Source organism: Tursiops truncatus, chromosome 17, assembly GCF_011762595.2.
Source record: "Tursiops truncatus isolate mTurTru1 chromosome 17, mTurTru1.mat.Y, whole genome shotgun sequence".
Lineage (NCBI taxonomy): Eukaryota > Metazoa > Chordata > Mammalia > Artiodactyla > Delphinidae > Tursiops > Tursiops truncatus.
In genome coordinates this window covers 35,594,518-35,618,154 of record NC_047050.1, presented here as the reverse complement: position 1 = coordinate 35,618,154, position 23,637 = coordinate 35,594,518, and the positions used below count along the sequence as shown (strand labels likewise).

General features: G+C 40.8%; 1 protein-coding gene across 3 annotated transcripts in view; it reads left to right on the top strand.

Annotated features, from left to right (window-relative positions):
- Positions 1-2,605: 2,605 nt before the first annotated feature.
- Positions 2,606-23,637, top strand: part of RUNX1T1 (RUNX1 partner transcriptional co-repressor 1) — a 137,757-nt gene continuing 116,725 nt past the window's right edge. For 2 of the 3 annotated variants that reach the window (XM_019925153.3, XM_073794587.1), the window contains exon 1: positions 2,606-3,250. Coding sequence is in view for 1 of the 3 variants with exons in the window: in XM_073794587.1 (XP_073650688.1) it covers positions 3,223-3,250 (28 nt within the window). In the remaining 2 variants the exon portion in view is untranslated. Of the gene's footprint in view, positions 3,251-10,863; positions 11,031-23,637 lie in introns of those variants that run through there. The other variant, XM_073794586.1, reaches the window with a different exon arrangement.

The following is a 23,637-nucleotide window of genomic DNA, read 5'->3' as shown; positions in this document are numbered from 1 at the left end:
AAAAATCTGGGAGAAAAAATTCCTAGTAAGGGTTTTTATAGTTTAACACATTAGTGATTATTTTATTTTTCAATTTAGTGCTTTCATTAGGGTGGATAGCTGCCTATTTTTGTAAATAATCTTTTTAAAAAAAATTTTTAAGATTTTTTTTTTTTGGCTCAGCAAAATAATAGTCCTGAAAGTACAGATACCTGATTTTCTCTTGTGAGTGGCAGACAATACGGATTCCTGTCTCCTTAGATTTTTAAAAAAATGTATCAATTAATAGTTTATTGCATTATGAATGTAATGTCATGTGTATTTCCTACCCCGAAGCTAGGGTAACCAAATATTTTGTGGACCTGTATAGTTTTCAGGCAAATCACACCCTCCTACCACACTTATCAATGAGCCCCTCCCTTTTCATTTAATGTTTTATTTTCCTAGATTTTGCAATTCAAGAATCACCTCACACTTGAGTTGGTCCCTATAGTTACTATTTGCTCCAAATAGAGGAGTTAGGAGATAAGGATAAACCCTAGAGAAAAATGTGTTCTACATTTTGTAGGACACAGGCTTTTAAAGGGGGTGAGAAGTGGGATTAAGGAATATACTGATTGATTATACATCAGCATCAGGATATACATTCTTTAGCTGCTCTTATCAGAATTCTTAAAAACGCTCAGATTTAGTGACATATTCTATCTGATGTAAAGTCAAATTGAGTAGGAAATGTTGTGCATTTTTTAAAAAAAGAAGTACAACTAGAACAATGATTATTATTCTTCCAGAAGAATGACTGGCAAAAGGGAGAACCCCATAAGCCTTCTAGAATCTTACAAGATTTTATAAAATATGATTTAAATATACGGCTTTGTGTTGTGAATACAGCCTGAAAATGTAAAACTGTTTTGATTTCCTGCAAGTTATTTTCCATTGATTTTGAAATTTAATGTTTCTATTATAATTTCTCACCTACTTTGGCACAATTTTCAGGAAGAAGGAAAATGTAGCATGACAGGTATATTTTATTTCTCCCTCTATTTTTTACATCCTAAAACTTGTTGATTTACTTTATTTCTAAACTTTACAATGTGATTTTAGAAGTAATGCTATCTCGTAAGAATCGTTCCTGATTCAGATGTCATTTTATTAATCTTAAATAAGAATAAATGTATAGCCCCAGAATCTAAATTCTCGGCTTTCAATTTGGGGACAGAAGAAATAATACAAGTAATAGAATAATGAAATATTAAAATGTTTTTGATTCTTTAAATATAGGTAAGCTTTGATAATTTCCTACATAAAGGAGTTAAGAGTAGTGTACATAAAATTTTATATTTTAAGATTATTAATGCTGTTAAGGTTTGCAAGGAGAGCAAAAAATAAAGAGCTGTAATGCAGAAATTACTATAGAATGTACAAATTGATAAAACTTGAGATTCAAATTAAATGCATCATGATATCAAATACCAAGACTTAACATTACAATTCATTAATCCATTGTAATTCATTAGTCAAATGTCCCAAGGAGAGGGCAGAATGTACAATGAGTGTTTTCTGAAAATGAATTGCAAAAAATTAGTAGAGTCTGAAAAGACTTCAGAATTGGAAGCTCCAGCTGGGTTTAAAAGGATGGGGGAAGGGATTTTACTCACTATTAAATATTTGAAGCACCATTTAAAAAAATAAAACCTACGAATGTCTCATCAGTTCCCACTGCATCAGGCTCACTCTGACTCTATCTTAAGCAGTTTTTCCTTTGTAGAGATGAAATTTAGAAACGTGCACACAGGACATTTTGCACTGATTTAAGCCAGTTGGGAAAAAACATGGTTCAGAGCAGGATTTCAAATTGTTACACTAAATATAATAACATTTGCAGTCGTGGCACCGTTCCATAATAATTTGAAAAGATTTCATTTTACTTATCATTGCAAGCCATTATCTGATCATATTTGACTTACATATTAATATTTTCATTATTATTCAAGCCCTTTTTGCTCTGTACGAACAAATTGTCAGTCCTGTTCACTGAGAGATTATTTATTTACTTTGGAAATATCTGGAATTCTTTCACCCTGTCTTTTCCTCCGGGGACCCCACCCCCACCCCCGGTATTGATATTAAGGTCTGGGGGAGGGGGATACAACCAACAAAAACGTGAGATAGAAAGAGGCCCCTCTTAATGATATACTATGGAAGAAGTAGAAAAACAAAGGAAAAAAGAAAATGATAATTGTTTTCTCTAAGGCTATTATCTAATACGAAAGCAAATAGTCAGTCTGGAAATCAGCTAACAGAAGGGGATTAGAGTGGAGATCTGAGAGTGGCTTGATTTCTAGCAGAGCTGTCTCTCCAGCCAGTGATGAGACACAGGCAGGGCAGCCAGGAGCGCTCCAGATGGCCAGGGAAAGTGGTCGTCTTGGGTTACTGCAGGGCACTCGGGCCGCTGGAGAGCAAGCGGCCCGGGAAAGCATCATTAGGGAGCCAGCCCCACGTCCAGCCTGCAAGGGAGAGGGCGAGGCCGGGAGGGAGGCCGCCCGCTCGCGCGCCCTAGCGAGCCGGGCCTGCCCATTGTTAACATATACTTGACCTCCGTGACCCCTGCACGACACAGATGTCTCCCACCTCCACCTCCCCCCTGCCCCGCCGCGGGCCCTCCTCCCTGCACCTGGTAGCGGCCGCGCCGCCGCCTCCCTCCCGAGCGGCCGCGGCGCCCCGGGCGCGAGCGCGCGCCGGAGCCGGCCTGGTGCGGGCGCTCTAGCCGCACAGCGCGCGGCGCTCCTGCTCCCCGGCGGACGCTCGGCCGCCCTGCAGATAAATGCGTCGCCTTCTTCGAGAGTGAGCGAGGGCGGGCGAGGCAGACGCAGACGCCGCCTGTGACAGTGGCAGTTCCCTGCGCCCTACATCACATTTGTCTGCCACAGCAGCAACAACAGAAAAGCGGAGGGAGGGAGGCGGGAGGAGCGGTGCTCCGCAAGTCTTGGGCTCTGCGTGGAGGCTGCGTCTGGCTGGCGTTCCCGAGCACGGGCTCCTCGCACCGCAGCTCGCTGTGCGTAGCGCCGAGCGGCCGCAGGCGCTCCGCGGCGCGACTCCGAGGCCTCGTGGCGAGCGCGCGTGGGCGAGTGGTCCCGGACACTCTGGCCTTGCGAGGGAAGAGGCGCCGTGCCCTCGCCCCCTCGCCCCGCGGGCCTGCCGAGACGACGGGAAGTTTTATTTGCAGCTCGGAGCCGGTTGCGGATGGTGGGACTCTCCGGCCCTGTGCAGTGTAAGTGCCCGCGGGAGGGTTGGGCGGGCGGGCGGCGGGGACGGGCCTCTGGCTGTTGCTATTAATTATTATTCTGATGACCGTCATCTTCATTTGGATTATTCGGCCGAGAGGCCCCAGGCTGTTACTTGTCGCTGAACTAGGGCAGAACTACGCACCAGGGCAAAGAGGAACGTCGCGAGTGACTCCAAGCTGCGTTGACACTGAACTTCACGGGTCAGCCAAGGATGCAGTTTTTACTCTTAGATTCCCCACACTGTTTACAACAGTTTTCTTTCCTCTCCATGATTACGATATATGAGCAGGAAGATCATGCGTATTTACCCCCCGACCAAACAACCGGTCAAGGTACCTACGGTGCATTTGGCAGGTGGCCCTAAACCCTCATCGTGTTTTTTTTTTTTTTTTTTAACTGGAAAGGAAAGGCTTGTTTCGATGGTGGAAAACTTAGCTCTGGGAGCAGGAGAGAAGGAATCTTAACTTTGAGACCCGGCTGCGACTGGGGTCGGGGTCCTCTGAGCGACACCCAAGCGCTTTTGCGCCCACCTGCGAACTTTCCCTGTTCTTCCTGGGCATTCGGGCTACTCGAGTGGGAAGCCCGTGGAGGACAGGCCGCGGCCCCCTAAGCTCTTGTCGGCGTCTCCCGACCGGAATCTCTCGCCCGCGATGGGTTTGGGGCTTTGCCGCCGGGGGCCAGTGGGCAGCGTCGCTTCTGCCCAGACCTCCGCGCGCCCGGGGCCCTGCTGCCCCAGTCCTCTGGGTGTTCCAGTTGCATCCCCGATTCGGCTCGCGTCTCCGGAGCGGGGAGCGGAGCCTTGTGCTCTGCAGCTCCCGCTTGGCGGAGCCCAGACCAGACGGGGAGCCGCGTCCGGGGAATTAATTTCGTTTTCCGGGCCCCACCGCTCTCTTTGGGAGCCTGAAAGGACTGGGTTGGTCGGCGCACCCAGACCCCTCTCCCTGGGCGGACCTTGAGCTGGCCAGGACGCCTTAAGAAAAGACGGTTAGGTCGGTACAAGGCGCTTAAATCCGTTTTTTGAAACTTTTTTGGCGGGTGGGGTGGGGTAAGGGCAGTCAATCCTTGGAAAAGTTTGAGGACAGATTCCGGGAAGTAGGATGTGAACCAAGACTGTTACTAAAAATAGCCCCAGTCCTCCCTTAACAGCCCCCCGCCCCGCGCGCTTTTCAAGATTGGAGGATTTGGCTGGGGAGCCATGCAGCCCTGGGTTTCCTTATTCCTTGTAAAGCGTAGTGGAGAAATCTTTTGAGCATAGCTTATTATACAAGGTTGGGCACCTCAAATCCCAACGTGCCCCAGCCTGGCTACAGAGTGTCGCTTTAAGGAACAGCTAGTATTCCCCGTGGAGGAGCTCCTGAAGACCAGTCACAGAGTCCAGGGCGTGGGAGTGAAGATTAGGAGAGCTGGGGAGGCTACTCCAGACCAACTTCATGTGCTTAATGTAACTCTGGGCCCCCTCGAATTTTTAACTTCGCTTCCCTTAATTAATCTGCCCAGGGCCTTTATATAAATGGCTGTCCACAGCTGCTGCAAATTGATTTATCCCCTGGTAAAGGTTGGGTTGCTGACCAAAGCATTTCCTTTCTACCTTCTGGGTGAACTGAAATCTGTTTTACAGGGTTTTTTTTCCCCTTCTAGTCTCCTTTTAAACATCTGTACCACTTTTAAGTGCACTCAGTAGCTTTTATTATCATACCCCTCCCTTTGCATAGAACAGGAGTGAAACTGGGTCTGTGCCCAGTGAGTCCACACTCACTAGAATACAAATTGACTAGCTTCTCTGTGATAAACGGTTTGTTAGTGTCGGGGGCCTTCTTTTAGTTTATTGCAGCCTTTTGCCTTGACCATGTGAGTATTCTGTTGTGCCCAGTTTCTCCTGTCACACAGTTCCTCAGAAAAGATCAACAAACACAATTGTTTCTTAAACCATCCTCGCCCAAACCTGGGTGGTTATGTCAGATGTGATGTGTACAAAGAGAAGCAATTTCATAATTCTCTGGATCTTTCTCCCTTGTTTATCCTTAATGTCAATTCTAGTTTTAACATTGTGTGGGCTTTCAGGTAGCATACATAGGGCAGTCTGATTTCTTTTTCTTTTCTTTCTTTTTATTGATTGTTGTTTTTAAAGGGACATCTGATGGGCTCACCCAGTATTAATCAGGGAGTCTTAGTTTGACCTAGGCATTTTTTGCAGCTGGGAAGTATGTTGAGGAAGTTGAAGTCTAACATTGTTTTACTTGTACTGTATTTAGCATTTGATATTTCTTTGGCTTATTCTTTCAAAAGAAAAAATTTCAACCAAATAATCAAGGAATCAGGCTCATTCTGGGTACAGAAAAGCTGACTTTATCTAAGATTATACTAAGAGAATAACTTTATATTAAGAGACTTTGTTTAAGCATTAATAATTTTTTGTAAACCATTTAGACAGCACTCATTTTATTTGAAAAGCTAAATACTGAATGGGAGAGTATGTGGTTTCTCCAGTGTCCAGTTCACACCTAATAAAAGAAGTGGAGAAAACGGTCTATTTTTTCTTTAATGTTTAGAGAACTCAAAGCAGACCAGAAATCTTTGAAATGATATTTTCCTTTGTAGCCTTAGTCTCTGTGACCCGCTAATACCTGCTAATAATTTGATTTTAAAATGATCCGTAAAGGACTTTCCTAATAAGACACATTTTACTTGTAGTACAATGGAGCTGCACTATTAAACTGCAAGTTGCTGGAAATACTAGGACAGTATGTGTTGCAGCTACAGGACTGTAGCTTTTTAATATTTTTACGATTTTCCCTTTCTGAAGAAAAGTAAGATATTGCTCTTGATGCTAGTATTTAATGATGAGCTTTCCCATCCAGGGTGTTAGTATAAATATTTGCAGATAAAAGAACACTTCATAAATTGCAAAGAAGTACACAAATGTAAGGTGCCATTATCATTTATTTTATTGTAAAATAGAAGCTTAGCCAAAAAAGAAAAAAAAACACTTTTTTCTTTTCTTTTTTTTCCCAACGTTGAAAAGGGATCACGAGAAAGAAATGCTTCCAATAGCAATGCTGGTCAGTGGTTGTCAGGTTAGGACATTCTTCACTGTCAAATCCTGTTTCTCACTTCTTTGATATGAACATCAGCTGACAGGCACTGAATGCAAACCCTTCTTCATTGAGGTTTTATGCAGGCAGCATAGCCCTTCATAGCAAAGCAGTCTGAAAAATTGGCACCTGCAGGATTTGCATGTGAAAAAAAAGTCAGTTGCATTTTACTGGAGTCTATTACTGTAAGTTATGTAAGTTCAGTGGGAAAAGGTATTTATTTGTTGACGTTTGGGCATTTAAAATTTCTTTGTTTTATGGACACCTTATTCATCATCTAGTGATCCACAGACTTTATTGATAGCAGAAGCAGGCAGAAGTGATCTCTGCTTTATAGAATAGAAGCTATTTATTATGAAATGGTGGTATTTTTAACCATGTGCTTGCAGAGTGCACTTGCATGCATGGTTAATTTTTAAAATGTGCCTTAAAATGTTGAACTCATACAACTTTCAGAATCCATCAGAAGTTAAACAAATACATAAAATTAGGTTAACATAAATACCCGTTGAAAACAATCCAGGATTTTAGGAATTATATACTTCAATAATAAGTTAAAATCTCTAAGAAAGAAATTAAACATTTCATACTTCTGAATTTCTTGTTAAATTGTTTGTTACCTAGATGCCTTTTAAAAATACCATATTTGACCCTATTTATGCAAAATAACTGACAAATGTTAAGTCAACTAAAACACCTTTGTGAACCCCAGAATATTATCCATCAAGTGAGAACATTTCATCCAGAATAAGTTATTTATTATTATCTAAAGAGACACCTTCCAACTTCACTTTTTTACAGCCATTAATATAAGAGTTCCTAAATAATGTTTAAAGAACAGTGAACATTTTATTAAAGCAAACATTAGTTCAGTTTAATGGAGGTAATTGTAGGTGATAAGACAGAACAGGTTATCTCTGTGTTGTTTAAACAGAAGGAGCTACTTTGCACCATTTCCAGTAGCCATCTGTAGAAGAGAAGGGTTTGCACCTGTCTGTCCACACTAATTATAGATTAGGGCCAAAGAAATGAAATTCGAGGAGGTTTACAGCTAATGAAATCCATACTGATTTTATTGTAAATGTGTTTTATGTAAAGAGGGTGATGGTTGAGTTATGAGTGAATAAATTGCTATGTAGCTGTTAGGCACTTGGTTTTGAAGCACAATTCTGCTGCATTAACCTTTGATATTAAAAATAAAAAAAGACAAACAACTTAGACACGGACGCTAGCCTTTGTTTGGCATCCATAGCTACAATTTAGTGAGCAGCAGTGAGGGTCAGTGTGCAATTTGAAAATGTTCTACAAAGCAGCTTAAATGTTAAGAATATTCTAATATTTTGAAATGCAGATGAAGTAGAAGGTAGGTTTTGTTTTAACTTATGCATATAAAACATTAGAAAATTAGAAAGCTTTTTTTTTTGCATTTCAGTTTCACATACATGAGAAATTATAGCAAAATGAGTGAGGAATGCATTCTGCAATAAAAGGTCACATGAATGTCTACCACATCTGTTTATAGTAATTATGAACATAATTAACATAAGAATTACAAATGAAATAATGACAAGCTGAGCAATGAGATATTATGCCATAATGGTCATATGTTGGAATTCTCACATTATAGCACACTAGAATTCACATACTCAAAGAAAGAAAGAAAATGCTAGATTTTTATCTGAATTAATGCTTCGAAACTTATCTGCCTGAGGCAGATGGGCCTTCTTGCTCCTATAGGAAGGTAACCTATTATTAAGAAAGGAACTAGTTGAAATTAAGATTTCTAGTCTCCAGCCTGGCCTTTAAGACAGCTGTGATTATAGAAACCACTTTCTGTTGTACACTTATTCTGTGATTATACTTCTTATTATATTGCCCCCCCCCCCTTTTTTTTAATTGAAAGCTTTGCAGCAAAGTGTTTGCTTTGGAAGAGAGTCATGGATTCTTCCCATTTGAGAATTGGTTGATCTTTTCTGTAACCGTGAGCCAAAAGTCAGTGAACAAACAAGGTAGTAATAGAAATACTGTGCCTTTACAAAATAAGAACATTGGCAGATAAGCTTTTGTGAAGTTTTCTTCATGCCTTCAGTGTCTGGATGCCTTTTAAAGAAAAAATGTAAGCCTCTTCTGGGTTTGAAAGTAGTAGGGCTTTGTTTTTTAAATAGCATTTTTTCAGAGAGCATGTAATGGAAAAATCAGTTGGCATTTGTAAGTTGTATTTTTTACTTCCTAGAGTTGCATTGGATTTATAAATGTTTGTGGGTAGTTTGTGTCCAAATTGATCTAAGATGTAATAAAGGGGAAGGTGTATGTGATTGTGTCTGGTTACTCTGAATGCAGTTTTTGTAACAGGAAAAGTGAAAGGTGACCCTTTATGAGAGAAATCTTATTAAATTTAAAACATGTAAGAATGACAGATTTTCACCCATTTAGAGTGCACTCGATTTTGTAACATACCCTGCCAAATGGTTTACTTGCTATCCTTGCACCCTTCTCTAACTATTGAACCTGCTCACTTTTTGAAGATTTATGGGGAAATACTACCTCGTTCTCGTCTCAGTGATACCACGAGGTTTTCCACATTATTGGATTACTGGTGGATTGTGGCAGACCCCTTTTCATCTGACATTCATTGCATGACAAGATTTTTCACATATGCCCTTCCTCCACCAATGCCCAGCTTTTTTCACTTTACCTTACCTATCCAATTTCCCTTAATTATTTTCTTGGGGTGGGCAGGAGGATCCACTACACATAAAACTTTTTTGACTGAGTGATTTGGAGGGGAGTGCTTGATTAAACAGTGCTTCTCGTTTTCTAAAGGGCTTCTTCAAATTTGTCTCCTCGCAGAGGCTGCTGCTAATTCTCTTGCTCTTCAGTGTTTTTCTCTACTCACTAGCCTTATTTCCTCCTCCTCCCAACTATTTTGTCTCTTTATATTGAGACCTCATGCATAAACTATTTTACAATCTGAAGTTTCACTGCAGCTGGGGCTGCAATGTATGCCATGAACAATTGTGTACTTTATTGGCTACTTTATTCTGAACTCTTCATACTGCAGTGAGAGCTTGTTAACCAAGCTTCAGTGCCTTGAAATACAACATGACCAAATACTCCCTCTCCCCGCAATAAAATAACCTTCTTTGCTGCATTATCTGCACTCCATTAAGGATCTGATCAGATGTTCATGTTGTCTGACGGGTGCACTTAAAAGTGGAAAGGGGCTCCCATGAGACCACTCAGGTGTATCTCCCTCCAGACCCTGATGGGGTGGAAGATGAACTCTGGGCTGATGGAGGAGCGCTAGTTCTCTGCTTGTTCTCTGATTGATTCCTGGGCTCTGGGTGGGTGAAGAGCTGTGAGCCGAGCTCAAGCCGAGATTGATTGCCTCAGTTTTAAATTCCCACCTCCAAAATAGACTCTCAGATGTACACATGAGGAACCCCTCCCCAACACAATTTCTGGAGGTGGAGCAGGTGTCTCAGAGTCACCTGTAGCTACCAATCACAAGTGCGCCTTCTTATCACAGTGATGCTGGCTACACAAGTCTTCTGCTGGGACACTTGAAGCCCAGAGAAATGAGATATTTTGTATCTGCCTGGGTTGGTCTTTGTGTGTGTGGGTAGGGGGTTGGAAATTAGGACCGTTGGGGTCAGCAAAGAAAGGGATGGGAACTCCCACTTGAGGTCGGTCTGGAAGGCTGTGTAACTGCTGTGAGGACTCACTAGGTTTGTTTTGCAAATTGTGGCTATTTGGATGGAGGTGAGATGGTGAATGTCTCATTGTTATAAGCTCCGCCAAAAGAGAGCTCTTGATCCCCGTTTGACCTTGACAGAACCTCCAAAATGTTGGCGGTCTAGCCCTGGAGCAGGGAAATCCAGTTTGCTAGTCTGGATTCCTCCCGTTCTCTCCGGGTAGAGGCAGATTGGGGAATGCAGGCCACCCTCCCCCAGCGCTGGCTCTCACCCTCAGCCAGCCTTGGGGTACCTCGCCCTCCTTGCCATCCCCATTCTGGAGCCGGAGCCCCCGCCCCCTCCTTGCCTTTCCGTTTCTTCCCTCCAGCTTGTGTCTCTTTCTGTCTCTCCCACTTTTCCTCCCTCTCCCGCTCCGTCTCACACGCACCCTCTGTTTATTTTCCTGCCTCCATCTGGGCCCTGCTGATATTGTAATCACCCTGATGCACGTTGGCTTCTCTCCTCTCCCTCCTGCGCTCACACACTCACTCACACACAATGTGCCATCCTGACAAGCCTTTTACTTCTGATAAGCTCCGATGTGTGTTTAATGAATACAAAGCCGCGGTCTGGGTGCCGCCTCGGCTGCGGCCGCCTCTCCTGCGCTCCTTTGCCAGAAGGTAATCTCCGTGAACGGGGAGGGGAGGCGGGCAGGGAGGAAGGAGGGGTGGGAAAGAACGGGGGAGGGGGGTGTGGGGAGGCTGCGTTTCTCTTTTCCTCTCTCCCTTTCCAATGATTCAGAAGTCGATAAGACCAGGAGAAGTGAAGATGTAACATGTTATCTGTCGCTCCTCTTAGCTGGCGGAGAGAATTTACATTTAAAGATTAGCAGAGGGAGAAAGAGAAATCTGCCTTTTGTTGTGTGTGGTGAGGAGGCATCAGCCCTGGCCTGGCCGCTATCTCCCATCACCTCTGCTATCCAGACAGGACTCACGGAGGTGAGATTACCGGAGGGCCTTATCTTTAATTGGGTTTAGTTTTGCCATTCTGAATAGGTTTAAAGAGACTGGATAAAGGGGGAACAATAGATTATTTATTGAAGGGATGCTGAAGCCTTTAGATGAAGAGGGGAGAGAAGAAGCTGCTTAACAACTTGATTAGTTCATTTTTATTTTTATTGTAAGGTGAGACTGTCTCCCTTCTGGTGCAGGGAGGGACTGTAGAACTTAGGCAAATTTGAAGGGCTTAAATGCCTTATTTTCTTTTCACCCCCACCTCCTGCCCTTCTTCGCACCATCCCCCATATAACAGGAGTTTCATTTACCCCTTATTTGTAAGATTGATAAACTGAGCAAAATTGGTAGAGGCTTTTGGAATTGATCATTTGTGTTTGGTTTTGTGTGACATGTTTTGAATGGGTGGTGAATTGATGCTAATGGTGGTACTTGAATGAGTGAGAAAAGCAAATGAAACCTACTTTTAATATGGAATTAGTTGATTTTATAGTATGGTTTCAACTAGGTCTAAAGGGAAAAAGAAAGCAAGTTGTTAGGTAGATTTGTGTTTTGGATTTGAACCATGGGATTTTTTTTCCCTTGGAGTTGGTTTAAAAGAAAAATAATTTTAAAATGTCTAATAAAACTGTTTAATTAAAAAAATGTTTAATACACTCATGAGTGTACTTAAAAAAATTATAGTATTAACTTTAGAAGGTAGTTAAAATGGATAAAAGTGGGAAAAACAATTGTTTTGCTTCTTACACATAGTCAAGATAAGTGTTTTCATAGGTAAATATGAACCAGTAACTAAGAGCCTAATTAAAATTTGTTTAAAGCCAGGGGGGCATGTTTCCTTGTTGACAACAGCAGATCGATTGGGTAAGACAATAGAGTCCCGTTATTTCACTTCCATTGACTGAACATACTGACATTTCAGGTTTGCTGCTGCCTCAGTGAGCATGATGAAACACCGAAATTCACAGGCCAACTTGCCAGAGTGGTACATATATTACTGTATGTCATTTCTGCCTGAGGTTACCTTGTCACCCAGGCAGAATGGGAATGGACACTTGGAATCCTTCAGAGGGGTAGAGCCCTTTTGCTAGGAAACTGACAGAGAGCATGTCTTAGGAACATCTTTAATTTTACTTAGAGTTAGGTGTAACAGATAAATATGTGATGGACTTTTATTTAAAAATCTGGGAAGCTACTTAGCTGTCAATCTTGTATTTTTCATATAAGAATACCCATTTTCAAGATTTAACTTTACCTTCCCAGAGATATTTACACTGAGTGGTTGGTAGATCGTTACTGGCCTGTGCTCAGGTGACATCCATTTTTCCCCAGTTGGGGATCCTCAAACATTCAAGCACCTGCTAAATCTGTATCTGATAAAACAATTTGTAAGGCCCCTTCAAAAATAGGGCCTGACTTTGTTTGCTTTTCTTTGTGGGTGGAATGAGAAAATGGGATGTGTGTATTTTACACCCATGTGCCTGGATAGACAGCAATATATAGATAAATATGTGTATTCCAAGTAGTGGCAGAGAAAATACTAAATATTCCGTATCTTAGTGTAAGCTACCCTTTTACACATTTTGCATAGTCGCTGCATGATAAAACTAAGTATTAGGCAGACATTGAGTCAAAGAAATTTGAATCATACAAAAGTGAACATGGAAAAAACCAGAAGGGACTTAATGTATTTTTTTTAAAGCTTAATGAAAATGTAAACTTATTATGAATATGCCTTATACCCAGCAGTTGTTGCTATCTAGTAGGCAACTTATGCCCTTTACAGTGTTTAGAACAAAACTAGTTCTTTATACCATTTTCATGAAAATGTTAGGTTTCTGTTTGATCAGCAGGTGCTGTTGAGATGAAAGCCATGTGTAAATTTTCAGAAGGCCAAAAGTGTCAATTCAGAAAAGGAAAGTGATAAGAGAAAATGCAATCAGTTTTCCTGTTTTCAATTTGTGCAGGATTTGAAGAGCTGTTTTGTTAAACTGCTACATCTGCTCCAATATGAATATTGAACTACTTCCACTAAAAATAACAACCTATAATTTGGAAGCTACTGCAGTCTTTCGTTAATGTGAGTGGGTTATTTAAAAACAAAAAAACAAAAAAATAAAAAGAAATAAAAAAGACAATTTTCTATTCTGACAATCTCTTGCCTAATGTGCATTTTCATTTGTTGGCACTTTTATCCTCAGCAGATAAATGGTATTATGCAATTAGGACCTCATCTCGTTTGACTATGAAAGAGGTTTCCATGGGTGAAAACCCTTGTAATATAAAATGGTTTCGCATAAAACAAAATTTATTTTAAAATAACCTGTTTAAATGCAGTTATTTATAATGATAGTTATTCCTTACATTCTCTAATACTACAATTTTTAACTTACTGCTTACTATTATAACAAAGTTAACACTATTCCATTGCATACTGGGCATTCCGTGATTTATTTCACCCTTAATATACCTGCAAATGTAAGTTTAAACCAATCAGGGATATTTTACCTAACAGGGCTTTCAGAATAATTTTTTTCATGCTTAAATAAAATGATTACATTATGCTTGAGTGCCTGCATACAAAAGCCTTAGCTTCTATAGTACTGCTAATCAAATAAGTTTTATGGACAGGGAAAGCACCACATTAGAGAAAAATTGGATGCATTTTACTAGTGATATTTCTAGGAAAGACATGTTTAAAAAAAATAATCATCCAGTATTAAAAAGAGAACTCTAACATGAATAATCATAATAAAAATAATACTTCATTCCTGCAAAAAGAAAATGAATGGCAATGCTATCCATGTAAAACTGGACATAGAGAATTAAGTTAGATGGAAGACTGGTGAAATTTGGATCAGGTTCAATATTGACTCCATCCACAATTGCAGTTGGGTGGACTTGTGGCTATAGTAATTTGTCTAGGGTGAGACATGATCACTGCTTTGGATCAATTAGAGACTATGTAGCTTGTAGCTTCACACTTGAATTGCCAGACACACTCTTCGGAGATAAGCTCCGAATATCTCCAGAGTGGATAAAAGAGAAGACAGACACTGTGACACATTAGCATATTTGATACTAACAAATGCAATGTTTCTTCTGAAACACCAGTCAAAAGAAGAGGTAGTTTGAAAAACAACATTGTGTGTACTTGTGATTACATGTATTTAACCAACTAAAGAATAATGCTTATAAAGAATGTAATTTCCAATTTGAAGCCAGATTGTGGCATATCTTTCAGAGATCTGGGTATATTCCTTGGTGGGTATATTCTCTGGTATAGCACCGAGCACTTTGCCGCTTTGAAGAAATGACACTGGATCACATATCAGTGAAGAAAGTTTATTTCATAGACACAGTCCCATCATTTGGTACGTGTGATCGTCTAGTGAGTTGTTTTTTGTGCTGAAGCCACAATCAGCCTTTAAGCCTCAGTGCCTTATGTGGCTTGAACAGGGAAGAGCTTCTTGTGATTCTTTTCAGAATGTTCTTACTTTGTCAAGTGATGTTCAGGCTTTTATATCAGAACCACTGCAAAAGTAATGCCCCATGGTTGAGGTTTAAGGTTTGAGACCCTCTTGTTTGAAAAAGTTTTAAACCATCAATCTTGCTTAGAACCACTAACATTTTCAATGACTGTAAGAGACCTACTTAAAATCCCTCTGCTTTGATAGTTCTGATTGAGGTTACCTGTATAATGTAACTCATGAAGTAGGGGTTTGCTTTTGTGGGCTTTCATATTGATCAGGGTTCCTAAGGCAAATCAGTATTTGGGTGAACGGGGCCTCTAGGATATAGATCTTGTTGAATGTGGAGGGCACAAATGTAAAGTTTTCCCATTGTTTGTCCAGCAATCTCAACACCTCCAAGTGCCTTAGGGAATGTGATTGACTAGATTCATTAATCTTTTAACACCTTGGGCATAGACTACTGAATGTGCTCTGGGCATTCAAGGGCTGCCACCTAGTTGTTGACTTGGGAGAAAGTAGAGGAGTGGACAAATGTTAGAGACCTACTGTGAGCCTGGCATTAACCTTCATGTACATTGTCATCACTGATTTTAAGTAAATGATTAACCAGCATTTCACTTTCTTCATTTCAGAGAGCTCTAGTCCATCACTCTTTTAGTAGTTCTTCTGGTTTGACCTTTTGCTCCAGTTTAGAAAACTGAGGTTTCCCTGTGTTCCCCAAATTAATTACCTGCTTTGTTCCCAAGTTCTAATAATTAGAGCCATGTTCTCTGAATATCTGGCTTAACGTGTTCCTTAGCAGTTATGAACTATGCATCCACTGTTTTCTTTACATTTGCCCTTGCCCCCAACCTAGGAATCACAGTTGGCTACTGGCCAGCAGATATCCTTGGATATGCCCAAATGCATGCCACTCTGTATCCCTCAGTGCCTCCTAATCCAGGCTTTTCCATTACTAAATTCTGTTCTCCCATCAGAATACCACCTTCCTGCACTACACTGAGGCCTTGAGGCCTGTTCCCTCTGTTGATCTCATTCAGCACTCCAGAGTGGTCTTCTGCCCAGTGTCCTTAGTCCCTGAGGCTTGTCCCATCCCAGTCAGTTTGGTCACTCTATATCTCGATCTCGGCATCTCCCAGTTGGCTAGGTCCACTTCCTAGTCGCTTCTAAGAGGAGAGGGATTCTGTACCATCTTGAGTTTGATTATGTAATGTAAAGCAGTGGTCCCCAACCTTTTTGGCACCAGGGACCGGTTTCGTGGAAGAAAATTTTTCCATGGACTGGGCGTGCGGGTGGGGGGGAAGGTTCAGGGCGGTAGAGTGAGCAATGGAGGAGCGATGGGGAGAGGCAGAGGAAGCTTTGCTCACTCACACGCCCCTCACCTCCTGCTGTGCGTGGCCCGGTTCCTAACAGGGTTGGGGACCCCTGGTGTAAACTATTCTATTATAAAAAGAAGGATCTAGTGTGTGTGCATTCCCCTAATAGGCAAACTGGAGTTCCCTTTCCAGTTCAGCCACTGACTTTCTGGGTGACATGGGGTGCACTCCAGCCCTCAGGTGCATTCTTCAGGAGCAAAATGATAGACTCATTGATCATTAGGCTTCTCAGCTGTCCTATGTACAAGACTATATAGGATATTAGGAGTAGGCTTTCAGGAATTTCCCATGGTTAGGAGAACGAAAAAAAATCCTCATTTATAGTTTTAATTCTGAGTTGGGGGCACTACTAATCTGCATATAACTGGGAAATAGAATCAGTGTGGAACATCATTATCTCCCCACTATTCTTCATTGTGAAGAAGGGGTATGGGGAATAGTGAGTCATTTTTTCCATAGCCGTCCTGGATCTAGGATGATTGTCAGAAATTTTAGTTGTTACTGTACTTTTTTCAGAAGTGAATGATGGAGGGAAGAATCTGTTTATGCAGTGAGAAGGAACTAAAGATTTTAGGTCTTGCTCAAAGAAAATAGCCTTTATGCTTTTCCCTCAGGGTTGCTAGACAAGGTGAACTTGGTGCCTGGGGGCAGGAGTGAGGGGCTAGAGGCTAAAGCATGGTGGTGATTGATTGTGCTCACCAGGCTTTCCACAGTCTCAAGGTTTGGACCTAAGTCACTTGGAAATTTAGAAAATGACCTCTTTAAACCATTTTTGGAGAGAACCTGGTAAGTAATAGCTTATTTAAACCAATGGGGTACATTATCATTTGGCTAGAATCAGATGTTAAGTAAGAAGGACCAAAAAACTGTCTGTTGTCTAAAGAACAGTCTGCTGTTCCTTCTAAAAAGTAGTTAAGAGCCCAATTATTACCAGTAACACTTTGATTTTTGTACTTTCATTTTGAAAAAATATAGACATTATTAAAAGTTTAATCCTAATTTGTGAAATTATTAATAATTAACCCAGGCTGGATTTCTTTGGAATTTGGGAACTATTACATTTTTACACTTCTGATTTGATTAAGGTAAGCCCTTTGTCATCATCCAGGATGGCAGTAGAAACTTCTACTGTTTACTAGGAACGACATGCACGTTACATTACTTTCATGTGTCACTAGAAACGGAAACCACAGGAATCACTGTGGCTTCATAGGTTATAGAAAGCTCTTGCAGTGGCATTCCAAGTTTGGTGGGAGGCCAAATTGAAGTTCTTTGCCACAAAGATGAATGTCTTAGAAGTATGTATGCAGTGAACTCTTAGTTGGTACCTGACTTGACTGGATTGAATTTTACATCAGAGAAATAACAGAAAATATTACCATGAGATGTAATGGCAGTTTGTCTAAAGATAAGCTCTCAAGAGCTAGGGGGCCCCTAATAATAGGAGAAGAAATATTGCCAGAGCTGTGATGAGCTAGCTGTGGCCAGGTCTATTGGAGCACCAGGAGAGAAAACTAGCTGAAAGATGTTAGAGTGTTTGGGACATCCCTTCCACTAGACCTTGTGGGGAGTGCACCTGGTGACACTGAAGTAGATAGATTATGGTACCCGCAAAGGCTGGCATAGGGTTGTGCCAGGGAGCTACCACAGCAGCATTGCTGAGAGCATTTCAAATGCACATCCAATTTGGCAAGCAGAATATTAGAAATTGGGAAGTCATCTCCCAGTGAATATGGTAAGCATGGTGCAAGTTGTGCTTTAAATACAAAGTCTTAGGAAGCTGGTTGCTCTATTTTGTTAAAACTAGATGTACTATATACTCCTTTCCCTAACCTCAAGATACAGGAAGATGTGAGCTGTAAGACAGGTCATGAAACACTGCTAGTTTATTTTCTGAGTCTATGCATATGTTATGTACACAGTGATAAGCAAACACAGCTGGGAAGAACAGCAGATGATATTGGGACTGGAACTGTGATGTTTATCGACTGACATAGTAATCCTTTCCTGTGAAAGTGTTCTTTTTAAGTGATGTTAGGATTCTGTAACTTTTATCATGTGTCAGGCAAGTATTCTTTATTGCCCAACCCCTTTCCCTACCTGTCACACATTTTCATTCTCATCTTTAGCTAGAGTTATTTAGAAATGAGATCCACATTTGACCTCTGATGGGAAACAAATGTGGACAATGAATTCGAATCCTTTGTTTAAATAAGGGTAGGTAGGTGCATTTAGACCTGATATTCAGGTCTAAATGGAAAGTAAATGTGATCAGTCTCCATTGACTTGTCCAAGTCAAGCTTTGAGTTGGCTAGAGAAAGCGGGTATAAAATATCAGAGGAAAATATAAATGAAAAGTAATAAAATGAGCAACCCATTAAAGCTAATTTGACTATTTGAAAAGAAAGGCATATGTTCTTTGGGTAGCCCTGGTAATGAAACCTTTTAGAATATTTGAAAGAAAATTAAGATTTTTGCTGTTGGTTGTAAATCTGAAGTAAATTAATAAATATTTAATGAATGCCTACTATGTGTAAAGCAGTGTGTTAGATGGAAGCACAGAACAGGTAGTAAGCTCAGTTCCCATTGAATGATAAACCTGCTCAGGACAAATTAAATAGCTACAAAAGATGAAGAGGCTTGATTACTTACCAGTTAAATGATATAGTAAGTGAGATTTTAGAGGTGGAGTGAGTTGGAATTTCACCTTGTCTTAAGACAGGTAGGATTTATCAAGGCGACATTATTGTAATGGGGTTGTGGGCAGTTATAAGGCAGGAATGGAGACTGGAAAAGGTTTTGGGAGAAGCGATGTGTCTTGGGGTGGGGTGGGTAGAGGGTAGAGAGAGAGTAAATTAACATATGCAGATACAGCAAAAAGGACCCTTGGGTGATTATTGGGAAATAAACAGAAAGATCATAAGGCATTTGATTAAGCTTTATCTTCTGAGTAAGCCAGATGTTTAAAAAACTGTGTCCTATGGGACCCCTTAGGGTTGGGAGGTGGCACAGAGTGTGCCCAGATTGGGTTCAGGCCCTTTCGTTTATCTTCTCAGCACTGTGAAACCAGAATAGTTCTTTTCTTTATGACAAATTGCTTTAGATATTAGATTTTCTAATTGGACTTCTTTTGAACAAAGGATGCCATGGTAAAATAAATCTTAATAAAACCAAAGTAAAAAAAAAAAAAAATTGTGCCAGGCAACAGGAAACCATGGACCCAGTTAAAGTTGTGTTTCTGAAGAGTTGGTCTGATTGCGGTGGGCCAGATGGGTTGGAATGGGGGAAGACTGAGGCCAGGTAGGGACCTTGTTTTGCAGTAGTTTAGATGTTAGCTATTATAGAAGGATGGCCAGAATTGGGTTTGTGGGACAAGAAGGAATAGGCAGATGCCAGAGACATTGCAAAGGAAAAATAATTAGTACTTGGATATCGGGTGGATTTAGAGAGGAGGAAGTGATGACAGCTCAGATTAGATGTCCAGTGCACATAGCTTGCCAGAATTTGGGCATTGCTTCAATGTTTAAGGGGCAGCCTCCTTACCCCTCATAGACTCATAGAATCACAGCCCCCAGAAAGGAGCCTCAGAACCCAATTGTGTATCCCTGCTCCAGGGATTCTCGTGATCCAGCTGCTTTTGGGAAATGTTGATGGGGCTGTTAACCTCGTAGGTTTTCCTTAAAGGGTACTGGTTGCATGGAGGATTGATTATTCATTGCTCCTATGCTTTGGCTCCTTGCATGGATTTCGAACTGTTTTGAGTTTCCTTTCATTTTGCTGGTAACTTTGGGCCACGTGGGAGAATAAAAAAGTGGTCAGGAGGGCTGGGTCTGGACCCTTAACTTTCCACCAGAGCAACCTAACTGTTTTACATGTTTCAAACATTGGACTTTTGTTTAGGGAATAATTTATAAAAATTTCTTTCAATTCTAATATTATGTAGAGGAGAGAAGGCAGGGACCAGAGAATAAGGAGTCAAGGAGGAGTTGATGGGAGGGCAGAAGCTGTTCTTCTACAGCAGCGTGTCCCAGACTCTGGGCTCAGTACTCTTGAGGAGTGGGGAGCAGTGAGTTTCAAGGGGCTTTTGAACCTACATTCATTCATTCATTCAGTAGCACAAGCATTGTCTGCAGACCAAATACTTTTTCACACAATGACATTTTTCAAATACACTTTAAATGAACAAAAATGCATTAAAATATTACTGAAATTAATAGAAACTTGTCTTTATGTATTTTACAATCAGCAGACTGTAAACAAAATACTATCATGTGTGATATCACAAGTTTTTGTTTTAAAATGGAGGCCTCATATTAGAAAAGCAAAGGAATCCCTTTTATATCTTAAAGGGCACTATTCATTTCTTACTAAATTGCTCACTGTTAATTGTCTCCCCTATTTAAGGAATTTTAGTTATTGGAAGAAACAACAACAACAAAATGTAGGACTTTTAGGCTATGGTTCACCACTATAATATTATTTCAGGGACTTTCACCTTGATTTGTTTAGTATCATTTAATTTGAAAACAATGGGAATTCTTTTTACTCTTTGAACTTTAAATTCAGAGTGTGTGGATAAAAATCTCTCAGAATTGGATTTTTTAAGACTTCTTTCTTCTGTAGCCAATCTATAGTTTTTAAAAGGATGAGACCGATTTATATATGTTTATATGGAATCATTCCTGAGATATATTGTGAAAGGAAAAAAGCAGGGAGCAATGTATATAGTGTGCTACATTTTTACCAAAAGTGCATAAACTTCTACTCATGCATATGAATCTGACAGTAGTAGTTGCTTTATGGGAAGAAAGTGGGGCTCAGGCATTGGTGGTTGGAAGGAGAATTTTTATTTCACATCTGTTGGTCCTCTGAGTCTTTCTGCAAATCTCATACCTGTTTCATTCACTGCAAAGTTAGAGACTGTAGCATCAGCTTGGGATGAATGGTTCTGGGATTCTGCCCTTCTGGGGGAAGGTGATTATGTTCTCTTCTCTGCTAGAAGGCAGTCAAGTGAAGTGGTGAAGAGACGCATCTCCCCAGTGCTTTGCCACTTGTTGAATCTCCTACTCTTCATCTGGAAATAATTCTCATCTGGATAATAATGGCATGACCCGTAAGGTTGTCATGTGGATTGCATGAGATGGTATATACAAAGCACAATATCATTTCAGAAAGGCTTGCTTGTGCTAGGCATCTGACTTGACCACTCATGAACTGTCCACTGCTCTCTTCTGGAAGCCCCCTGTAGGATCTTCTCCTCTCTATGGCTGTTCCTTTTCCGTCACCTTCACTCAGCAAATTCTTAATGGAGTCTAGTCCTGTTTAATGCCTGGGGATATAGAGATGTTCAAGTCAGACAATGCTCCTGATTTGCTAGACCTTTCTCACCTCAGCCTTAATTGAGAGCTGTTTCTGCAGGGAACCTACTTTGTCCTCTTCTGAGTTGCTAATGAAACTATTCAAGTTTTCATGACCTCTCTTCTTCAAAGATAGAATTTATTCACATCTAGCATTTTGCTGCTATCCATGTGATTCAGACGTCTCTGCTGATTTGTAAGCTCCTTGAAAGTAGGAGTCTGGAACAGTTGGGGTACTTTTTGATGCTTTATTAAATATTTGGTGAAAGCTCATGTTATTTACTTAATACTGTTCTCAAATATTTCAAGTTATTTACTTAATACTGTCCTCAAATATTTCATTGCTAAGACCAAAATGAAATCTTTGGTTGCAAGAGCATGTCGTTTCTTTCCCAATCCGTTTCCCCCCCTTGATCCCTTTTTATTGTGTTCTCTTATCACAGAATGTACAATTTATTGCCACCATATTTTAGGTTTCAGTTTCAGCAAACAAAAAAAACCCCACATGTATAGCAGCCCTGGGTAAATTGAAGTGGTCAAGTCACTTGTATGTTCATAAGTGCACATCTTAACCTGTTTTATTTATTTTTCTCCCTATGGCTCACAAATGTACTTTTTGTCAAGGATGAGATACCTGAAATTGTAATCAAAATATTGTATGCATGGACATATTTATGAGCTGGAACTGTCCCTTGGATCAGGGCCCCAACAAGGACCATTTTTGTGACTCTCAGCTTTCCCTCTCCCATGCCCTCAAGTGATCCCTTAGGTGCCAGGGGCTCCCGTCCCTCTTTTGGTTGTCATGTCTGTTTTCTGGGCAGACCCCAGGCTGAGCACTTCTCCCTAGCACTCTTCTACAGCCCCCTCTCCCACTCCCTCTTTACTCACCAGTCTTGTCTTTTCTCGGATATTGTGTGGGATTCCAGCTGTTGCTTGATGAACCAGCCTTAAAACTAGGAATGGCACTGGATAGAATGACAGGTCTGTCTCATCCCAAGATTCTGTGGCTGAACACCAAAGCGGGTGAAGCATCTTACTGTCTTTGCTTCCAGGTAACAATTCCAAGAGATGGTTTCAGAAGGGCAGCCTTTAGTTCCTCAATGCAAGTGAGCGAACAATTTCAGACAGATATGTGTGGGGAGGAGGCACGGTAGATGCCTTCGTGGAGTGAAGTTCACATGTTGCCTTACTTAACACTCACCTGGGAGTGAGCTCATTTGTAAATCACTCCTAGAGGCTTCCTCACTTGCCCAACGTCGCCCTGCATGGGTTGTGGGGCGAGGTCTGAACCTAGATTTTCTGACTCCCAGGCTTCTCTATTCCAGGGCTCAGTACCACTCTCCTGGAAGTCTTCAAATCCTACCACCCCATTTTTTTCCCCATGGACAGGGCCAGCCACAAAGGCTGCAGGTGGGAATTATACTAAAGTTAAAATGGAAAATTATCAAGACTTCTCACTGTACTTCGAAAAGTTACTGTTTAGAGTACAAAAAATATCATAGCTTTACAAGTTTCTGAGGCAGGGAGAGGGAGGGAGAAAAGAGAGGGAAGAAAGAGGAGAGAGAGATATCAGCTGATAAGAAGCAGCAGCAACCAGACAATATTTGCAGTTGGATAATCGTAGTTTTTTTTGTTTGTTTGTTTTGTTTTTTGAGACATGTGGCCATCAACCTTGAATACAGATACTTTCAAAGTCTCGTTTTTCTTTTATGTGAAAGTTGCCGGCATGGAACAGATGCCTTTATTTGGAGAAACCAGTCTTTGGAAATAATTGGTTCTCTCTTCTCTTATTCTCTAGAGGTGCTCTTCCATAGATGAAATTAGATGAGGAAAAAGTTAATCACAAACCATTAGCTTGTGGTTCTTTATTTTTTTCCACTGCAAAATGTTTTAGGACCTGCACCTTCCACATATTTTGGGATTGTTGACTGAGCATACTTACTTTTATCACTAATAGTATAGCAGTGACTTTCAGAAAAGAAAATGTTTTGATTTCACTAGGTCATTTTTTGAGTAGTGACCTAGTGCTTTAATGCTTTAAATCATAATATTAAAATAGGTATTACCTCCTTTCTACTCTCGATTGATAGGAACTGAGCATATTGAATAAAACAACACTTGCACTAGGGGCAAGATAGGCACTTTATAAGTATTATCTCTTCATATCATCCCGGTGAGTTAGGTATTATTATCCTACTGTAGAGATTTACATCTAAAGCTTAGAAAGGTTAAGTGACTTGTTCAAGATCAAATAGCTAATAAGTGTAAGACCTGAGATTCCAGTCCAACTGCATGCAGTGAGCTAAGTGGTCAGTGCAGGTAAGGTGCAATCATTTTAGGAGATTTTATTTTATTGAAGATTAAATTATATCTGTAACGAGATATT